This window comes from Mixophyes fleayi, chromosome 6 (assembly GCF_038048845.1).
Source record: "Mixophyes fleayi isolate aMixFle1 chromosome 6, aMixFle1.hap1, whole genome shotgun sequence".
NCBI lineage: Eukaryota > Metazoa > Chordata > Amphibia > Anura > Limnodynastidae > Mixophyes > Mixophyes fleayi.
The window spans coordinates 222,373,081-222,382,979 of NC_134407.1; the positions used below are offsets into that span (position 1 = coordinate 222,373,081).

The 9,899-nt window shown below is 39.5% G+C and overlaps 1 protein-coding gene across 2 annotated transcripts in view; it reads left to right on the forward strand.

The window, feature by feature from the left end:
* Window positions 1-9,647, forward strand: part of LOC142095289 (uncharacterized) — a 29,552-nt gene extending 19,905 nt beyond the window's left edge. For both annotated transcript variants that reach the window (XM_075178239.1, XM_075178240.1), the window contains one exon: window positions 352-9,647. In XM_075178239.1, the coding sequence (XP_075034340.1) occupies window positions 352-3,938 (3,587 nt within the window). In that variant the 3' untranslated portion in view covers window positions 3,939-9,647. The remainder of the gene's footprint in view (window positions 1-351) is intronic.
* Window positions 9,648-9,899: the final 252 nt, after the last annotated feature.

The window sequence follows — 9,899 nt, forward strand, 5'->3', positions numbered from 1 at the left end:
TAAATACATATTTTTGTTTTATAATTAGTATACGTACGAGTCTGGACACCGTACCATTCATCTCAAGTGAATGAGTTGAGTACAAATACTTCTCAATATATAGAACAAATAGGGTTACACTCAATATAGTCGCTTAAACGGCTGTTTGTTGCATGTTTATATTGGTCACTTTCAAAGAAGTGATCTTATTTTGACCCAATTTCGTACGCCACAAAAGGTTATAAACATTCACTTTAATTTGTGATCTCTGATTCCTCTTATTTTCCTTAATTTGTTTGTCATCTCATTTTATCTCTCAAGGATAGAGACTGTTGCAACATAGATAATCTTATGTATTTTGTTATTATTCAGGCATCACTTTATGGAACCAGGAGGCACTAAGAAAGAATGTGGCATCAACACCTCAAGAGAATACATCTTTTGATTTTATAGCCTCAGACACTGTCTCTGATAAATCATCAGCACTGAATATAAAAGCCTCCTTAAAGGCCAGTGTCCTCTGTGATCTTGTAGAAGTTGGTGGATCTGCTAGTTACCTAAAAGACACTAAGACATCTAACAACCAAGCCAGAGGCACTCTAAAGTACTTAAGAACCACAAGGTTTGACCAGCTGAGTATGGACCATCTAGGAGTCCAGAACAGGACTTACCATGATGTGTTTGACAAAGGGACGGCCACTCACGTGGTCACTGGTATCTTATATGGTGCTCAGGCTTTCTTTATATTTGATCGTGAGGTGTCTACATCAGAAAACAGCCGGGAGATACAAGGAAATCTCCAGGTCATGATTAAAAATATACCCAAAGTTTCAACTGAAGGAGGAGCAGATCTGAACATGAATGATAAAGATAAGGAAGATGTTAGGAAATTCAGTTGTAAGTTTTATGGAGACTTTGCTCTGGAGAGAAATCCGGTCACATATGAAGATGCCATAAAAATTTGTTCCAACCTCCCAAAATTACTAGGAGAGAATGGGGAGAAGGCCGTACCTGTGAAAGTCTGGCTGTATCCACTGACAACACTGGACAGTAAAGCAGACCGATTGTTTCGAGAAATTAATGTAGATCTTATTTTCAAGACAGAACACATAATACAGCAAATGGCAGATGTTACCATACAGTGTAATGATCTGATGAAGCATCCGGCTGCAGAGACCTTTCTGGACATCAAGACTAAAGTCATCCAGTTCAGAGAGCAGTGTGAGCAATTTACACTCAAATTTCAGAAGCAACTTGCACAAACCTTACCCTCTATTCGTGGGGGGGGATTAGAGGAAGCTGCACTTAGAGACATTTTAGTTGAAACAGAAAAATCTCCCTTTGGAAATCACCATATTAAATTTTTTTTGACCAGAAGACAACAGGAGATGAATATTGTGAGCTCCTATCTGAAATTCCTGAGCAATATAAACACATTACCGTCTGAGAGTGAAATAAATAGACTAATATTTGATCCTATGACTGAATATGTCGTGTGTTACAATTTTACTTCATTAAATGAAGAGGATACATATGTATCTGATATGTGCGATTGGCTCCAAACTCCTAAACAAACTGTCTATAAGAGTAAAAAGATCTCATCATGGTTCAATGACAAAGATGTCTCTAAAAGGGCCAAGAAATGTGTGAGAGCGTTTCAAGAATTTGCTGAAGTCAATGTATCCATGGAAGAGACCCGATTCATTATCTCATCTGTCCCAGACCAAAGTAATCCTGGAGTTTCTATCTATCTGTATGAAGGTGGGGATTTGGTGAGTACAATGTTTGAGCCTCCAACTAAACCTAATCCCCCAGTTATCAGCGGTAGGACCCATGATAGTATGGATCTCATCCTCAATCCTGCAGACTATGGGAAAGAGTTTATAGAAGGATACAGCATACAGTATAGATCTGCTGAGGAGGAGACCTGGACCACTGTGATAACAAAGGATAACAATGAAAAAATCGCAATCACAGGATTAAGACCTAATATAAAGTATCAGTTCAGATACTCTGCAGTGTGTAAACCAGGACTCAGTGCAGCCAGTGATGTTACAAAGGATGAGAGAACCCTTCCCACTAGTCCCCCTGAAGTCATACAAGTCACTGCTGAACCATGTTCTCTTAAATTACATTTGAAGGAACCGACTGCAATCGGAGATGGAGCCACAATAACTGAGTATAAAGTTGAATACCTGATGGAGGATTTAAAGCAAGCAGAGGGGTGGATGGAAAAGAGATTGAGCAAGAATGTAAAAATTAGCATTATTGAGTATCTACAACCAATGACATCCTACATAATACGTGTATCGGCCGTATGTGGTGACTCTGGGATCAGTGCTCCAAGTGATGAGACTATAGTTAAGACAACTAAAGAAAAACCTTCTAATTTAAAATATCGACTTCTGAATGAAAATAATATACTATCACAGGAGAAAGAAAAACCTACTGTATACCAGCTGCAAATGGATCTCTGTGACTCTGAATATTGTAAGTACAACCTGGGAATAGAAAGCCTTCAGATGTCCAATAAAGTGATTCTATTATTAGGATCTACAGGAACCGGAAAAACAACACTGATCAATGGAATGGCCAACTACATCTTGGGTGTGGAATGGAAAGATGACTTTAGGTACAAACTTGTACATGAGGTTACAAATAAATCTGAAGCTCACAGTCAAACCTCTGTAGTTACATCCTACTCAATGAATCATGAAAGTGGCTACCAAATCCCTTATTCCCTCACCTTGATAGATACACCAGGATTCGGAGACACCAGAGGAATAGCACAAGACAAGAAGATCACAGAGGACATTGATGCATTTTTTACAGCTGACAATGGCATTGATCAGATCGATGCTGTGTGCTTTGTAGTTCAGGCTTCTATGGCTCGGCTGACACACACCCAGAAATATATATTTAATTCTGTTTTTTCTATCTTTGGAAAAGATATCAAAGACAACATATTTATTCTTATCACCTTCTCAGATGGTGAGAGACCTCCAGTACTAGAGGTTATTAAAGATGCTGACATCCCCTGCCTTCTGGACAGTAATGGTGACCCCATTCACTGCAAGTTCAACAATTCAGCTCTATTTGCCAAAAATAAGGTGAGTAAAATGAGTTTTAATGAAATGTTCTGGAATATGGGGGTAGAGAGTATGAAAACATTTTTCAGCCATCTGAGTAATATAGAAACCAAAAGTCTGACGCTGACCAAGGAAGTCCTCAGGGAACGGAAACAGCTTCAGATGACTCTGCAGGCTCTACAGCCACAGATAAAGCTTGCACTAATGAAACTGGATGAAATAAGGAAAACAGAGGAAGCTCTGCAGCAGAACAAGGATCGCATGGCTGCAAATAAAGACTTTGAGTATGAGGTTGTGAAAACTGTTCCAGTACAGGAAGTGATAACAAAGGACTTCATAACAAACTGCCAGAATTGTCACTTTACATGTCACTATCCCTGTCGGATTCCTGATGACAAAGACAAGCATAAGTGTTATGCTATGAGCAATGGATCCTGTACACAATGTCCAGGTAAATGTGTCTGGAATGTTCATTTCAATCAAAAGTATAAATGGGATTATGTAACTACAAAAGAGAAAAGAACCTATGATCAGCTGAAAGCAAATTATGAAGCAGCTTCTGGAGAGGTGATGACTGTAGAAAAGATGTTCAAGAAACTAAAAGATGAATATGACGATATGAAAAAAACAGTGTTTGGTCTTATTGACAAATCCTCTCAGAGTCTGAAGCGTCTCCGTGAAATCGCTCTAAGACCAAACCCGCTGTCAACCCCGGAATACATTGATCTGATGATACAGAATGAGGAACTAGAAGCCAAACCAGGATATCTGGAGAGAATCAAGTCACTGATGGAGGTCAGAGAGCAGGCGGAGATATTACAGAAGATGGTGAAGGGAGAATTGGTGCTGCCTGATGAACAGGGAAAGTAGCCCACAAACTATTCTTCTGAACACTGCAAAGAATGTGGTTACCACAAATAAAAGGTGACAGCTTAGATAATGACCATTGAACATGGTACATATTTACTAACAAAGAAAGTCTGCGTTATTGTTTTTTAAGATTTTTGAGTAGAGGAATGTGCTGGATAGAAAAACAGGAAATTATAAAAGCATTTCAATATCGGATAAAGATAAAAAGAAGTATATTACATGAAGTTTACAGTATTGGGTAAAACTTCTGGAGGTAGAAATTGCAGCTATTTGTATTTACAGCAGACATAATGGGTGGTAGTTACTGAAGTCTCCCAGCTCCAAAACAAGTGGAAAAACCGGCAACAGATTTATTAAAGACACAGAATCGACCTGCAAGTTATGGGGGATTTTACTTTAATCTCATGCAATTAATCTCCCCAAAATTTGTCCCAGTTTTACAGCCGGGAGACTTAGTAAATAAGCACATTGTATAACTCACAGCAATTGCAAAAGGGTAATACCAAGGATATTGCTGCTGGTGGTTTATTTACAAATTTTTATTAAAAAGTTATAATAGGGGGTGTGGCTAATGAGCCAACATGGACGGACGCATCTGAGAGAAGCTCCGTTCGGTGACCAGCAAATAAGACCCAAAACGAGAGGTCTGAGCAAAGACTGGGGAATCCCAACACCCATCGGCGAGTCCGCTTCACGTGAGGACCCAAAAGTGAAAGAATCAGCCTCCTCGCTGTCGGCGGTCAGCTCTCTCCCCCGGAGCACGCTAGGGCACCATTGAGGGGCCTGCAAAAACTCAAGCCAGCATATCGGCAGGTGTGTAAACTTTTCAATCTATAAGCGCTGTCAATGCTAGCATAACAGGACTGCTTATCCCTATCCCCAGCGCTGCCGTGAAGGTGCAGTACAGTGGGGAAAAAATAAGAACAATAAATAAATCAGCGCCTGCCATCAACGGGAACCTAAGGGCTAAAACCAATTTGGCGAGGAAGGCACTTGTGGAAGAAAAGCACACCGCACCACAATAGAAATAGGGGAAAGGAAGTGAAGAAAAAAGGGGAGAACAAGGCAAAGGGGAAAGTAAAGAAAAATTAAAGTGCAAAATACAAGAAGGGAAGCAAAGGTGACATACCCAAAGTTCGGGGTTCATTACTTGTTGCATGCCCACACAGTGAAAATCCTGCTGAAAAATCTGCTATTCAACCTGTGTTCTGTTGAAAACGGCAGACAGATTGGCAGAAGTGGTCCTCCATCTAGTGGCGGAAGAAATCACTATAGCACATTCTATACTTGTGCTTTACTGACAGAAATCTTCTTAAAGTTTTAAAAAAAAACAACCCAACACCAATAACTGATTTGTCTTGACCCCCTTGCCTTTATACAAAGATTTCATATACAAATTACATAATAATTCCCCGTTTACCACAAAGTAAACTCCTGAGATGTAAAGTTAATATGTAATTGGGAGGGACCAACACCCACTCTGTCTGATATCGATTGGGGTCACACCGAACTAACTAGCATAAAGCATTGACATCCGATCTTTACCACTAACAATGGATAGATATGTTAACCCAAACGCATGCGGCAAAGCGCAATGCACTGAGTCGGAGCGCAAAAGAGGAGGTGCGAGGAACACTGGTCAGGGCAGCAAGGTGAATGAAAAAGATGCCAATGACAATCCATCTAATACAGCGAACAGCCCTCCATCTCCATTACAATCGACCCAAAAGGCGACGGATACACCAGCACTTTCTTATGAAGCCGTTGTGCGAGCCATCAGAGAGACTATGGAACGGTTAATGCAACAACAGATGAGCACTCTCACAGCGGCTATACAAGAACTTAAAGATCAAGTATCACAAACCGCAAAGCAAGTCCAGTTGAACGAATTGCGAATTGGAGAAAACATGCATGAAATTAAAGAACAGAAATCTTTCACAGCTTCACTATATAACACACAAAAGCAAATGCTGAACAAGCTAGATGACCTAGAGAATAGATCTAGGAGAAGTAACTTACGCCTCGTGGGCCTGCCTGAAGCAGTCAAAGGCCCAGCTTTACTGGCATTCGTCTCAAAGGAGCTATCCTGGATCCTGGGGATAAATAAAGAATTTGCCAATATAGAAATTGAGCGTGCACATAGATTGGGACTGCCAAGAGAAAACATGAAGGAACGACCCCGCACGGTCATATTTAAATGCCTCAATTATACGCACAAAAATGCTCTGTGGTCAGCTTCAAAGTCAGTTAGACCGATGAGCTGGGAAGGTAATCGCCTGCTGTTATTTCAAGATTACTCAGCAGAAGTTACTAGAGCACGGAAAGAATTCTCTACAGTTTGCTATACACTAGTAAAGAAGAGGAAAAAATTTGCTCTTCTATACCCGGCACACCTGAGGATCTTCGATGGTCAAGAATACAAGGACTTTGCTACTGCAGGAGATGCACAAGCTTTTCTAAGAGAGTTGGACGTGAAAGCCGAAGTATCAGAGCAATGAGCTTGGTTGAAACTTAAAAACACCATTGTTATTCACCAGCCGGTCACTATTATAGATAAACATATAATGGGGATAAGCGCTCTAATCCTGTAATGACAAAAACACCTTGCCACGAGCTGCACGCAGAGAGAATCTCCCAGGACCTCAAGTTAAATTGCAAATAGTTTCTGCAGCACTCAGTGACGGTACATGTAACAAAACACATCTACAAACACACTTAAACACAATACTTTAGCGCGTAGAATTAATATGTATATATGGTGCTCCACAACGATAAATGCACTAATGTCTCTCCAGCTCTCAGGTAGACTTAACACTAATCAATATAGTTTATATAGCATAAATACCATTGTAGGCTCAATTCTGAACAAAAAGTATTACTCCGTTTGCAGCAATCTCAGTTACTACAGGATAGAGTCTATATGTGATTTTATCCCCTCCAGAGGGTGGAAATATTATACCAGATCAGAAGGGCACTGACGGTGGTCACAGATTCATCAGAGCAAACTGCCGGAGGATCCAAGATACAGCCTACAACACCCAGAATCCCCTGATTGCATTCTGTTGGCTGGATATTGACACCACAATCAGCGCTCACCATCAGGCGGCCAGCCCTTCTCCAGGAACACAGTGGTTATCATCAGATGCATTACGGATTTAATACATAAACTGCAGTCCTTGGGAGGACGGATACCATCAAACGGAGTAATACTTTTTGTTCAGAATTGAGCCTACTAATTTATGCTATATAAACTATATTGATTAGTGTTAAGTCTACCTGAGAGCTGGAGAGACATTAGTGCATTTATCGTTGTGGAACACCATATATAAATATTAATTCTACGCGCTAAAGTATTGCGTTTAAGTGTGTTTGTAGATGTGTTTTGTTACATGTACCGTCACTGAGTGCTGCAGAAACTATTTGCAATTTAACTTGAGGTCACTATTATAGAGACAGCTTGATTGCTGGCCTTCAAAACGAGTAAATATGCTTTTCCGATGCATTTTCTGTTGTAACGTATAAGTGTTCTGCTGTTCTGTTGGTTCCTCTTGTTTTTTGTTGTATTTAGGCCAATAAGGTACTGTTTGTTGGAACCCAGCCGGAAAATGTCCTAACCAAGGATGCTGCATAAAGGACGATGACGCTGTGGGATTGTTGAGGTAGTCTTATCCTTATCCAATGAATCTCGTTTTTACACAGGCATGGTGATTTACGATTTAGTTTAACTATTACCGCTTTACTACTTGTCACATCTAGATCCTACACAGACATTTGGGCTATTCCCCTAAATGTCTGATATTTCATATTTCATATGGTATTACCTTTAGGTACATGCTATGTAGACTTCATATTATAGTTCTGACCCCAACACAATGTTCCCCTTTTGTAGTTGTGTGGGTAACTTTTCATATAGACAGAGTGGGCCCCCTCCCTCCTTCAGTCCACTTTTCAGCTAAAAATGCTGAATACTGTCTCTGTTTTTTGTCACTTTTTTTTTATTTTTATTCTTATTCCTCCCGCCCCTCTCCACCGGCAAGGCACCAATCTGACAATATTTTTGAGAACCATGTCTCACCTAAATCTTTCTATGGTGTCCTTCCCGGTCCCTATTCCGTACCAAAAATGGTTGTTTTTTCATATAAGATGGGGGAAAAAAAAAAAAGTCAGATCAAAAGCCAAGTTTGGGAAGAGAAGTATGCCTGTAGAATATTGGGTAACACATATTATTCTAACCAGGAGAGTCCTCCCCCTAGCATCTATAATACAAAAACATAAGTGGCAACGTTGAAAATTTGTTCTTGGAACGTGGGAGGTATTAACTCTCCTATCAAACGAAAAAAAATACTGACCTATTTAAATAAGTCTACGGCTGATATAGCCTTACTCCAAGAGACACATTTGAATGATGTAGAGCATGACAAGCTGTCAATGTTAGGGTATAAGATCTTAATATATGCCTCATATAACAGGAAATCGAGAGGGGTTGCAATTTTGATTAAGAAAAGCCTTAAGATAGATGTTCACCATAAAATAGTTGACAGAGACGGGAGATATGTTGTTCTGAATGCCACTATTGAAGGTACTAAATTTGTAATATGCAATGTTTATGCACCAAATACACAAACCAAACCATTCTTCCTAAAATTGATTAATAAGCTCTATAAGTACTTAGATTCATCCCTCATAGGTGGTGGAGATTTTAATATGGTGGCCTCTAGATTCTTAGATAGATCAGCTCCACCAAAGCAAAAGAGATCTGATAGCCAAATTGGCATAAAATATATCTCAGATCAATTAGGTTTGGTAGATATCTGGAGAGTTCGACACCCAACTGATTCAGAGTTCACATGCTTATCGGCAGCTCATAATACCCTTTCCCGTATAGATTATTTTCTGATCTCACATTCATTAGCCAATAAAACATTAGCAACTGGTATTGAACCAGTAGGTCTTTCTGATCATGCCATGATCTGGATACAAATAGATAGATGGATCTCATTAGGAAAGCACAAGCAGTGGAGATTCCCAGCTAAACTCTCTAACTCCATAAAATTTCAAGATATGGTAAAACTAGCATGGGATGAGTATATACATAATAATCAGCAGCATACTGATGACCCAATGCTATTCTGGCAAACTGCAAAGGTAGTCCTGAGGGGGGAAATTATCTCGTATATAGTAAAATATAACAAAGACCAGCAAATGGCATACTATGAGGCTCAGCGGGAACTGACAGAGGCCTTTGAAACATATAAAGGAAAACCTACATCATAAAATAAAAATAAATATAAACAGAAGCAAATACACTTTGACCAAGTCATCCAACAACAGTGCACCCGGCAAGAAATGGCCAGTAAATTTAATTTCTATAAATTTGGTAATAAATCTAGCAAAATCCTTTCAAATCTACTAAACGGAACTAGACCCAACAGCAATATCCCATCCTTACAGTCACAAGATGAAACCATCAAATACCAAGGGCCAGAAATTATACAGATCCTGAGTTCTTTTTATTCTGAACTTTACTCTCAAAACCCCATTGATACTTAGGCACAAGATGCGTTTTGGGGAAAAATATCTTTACCTCAAATGACTAAAGCACAGTCAGAGACCCCAATCTCTTCTGAAGAGGTTTTAAATGAGATTAAACAATTGAAATCTTTTAAATCTCCAGGCCCTGATGGGTTCAGTGGGGAATTCTATAAAATCCTACAAGATAGGATTGTAATGTTATTGACAGACTACTTTAATATAATACTCTCAGAACACAAAATTCCAAAGTACTTTAATAGCGCCATTGTTAAAGTACTCCCCAAACCAGGACGTGACTTAACGCTACCAGGATCATATAGACCCATTTCATTATTAGACGTAGATTGCAAAATATTCACAAAAATTTTAGCAGAGCGACTCAAGATTCTGTTACCAAGTTTGATCCATAATGACCAAACAGGTTTTATT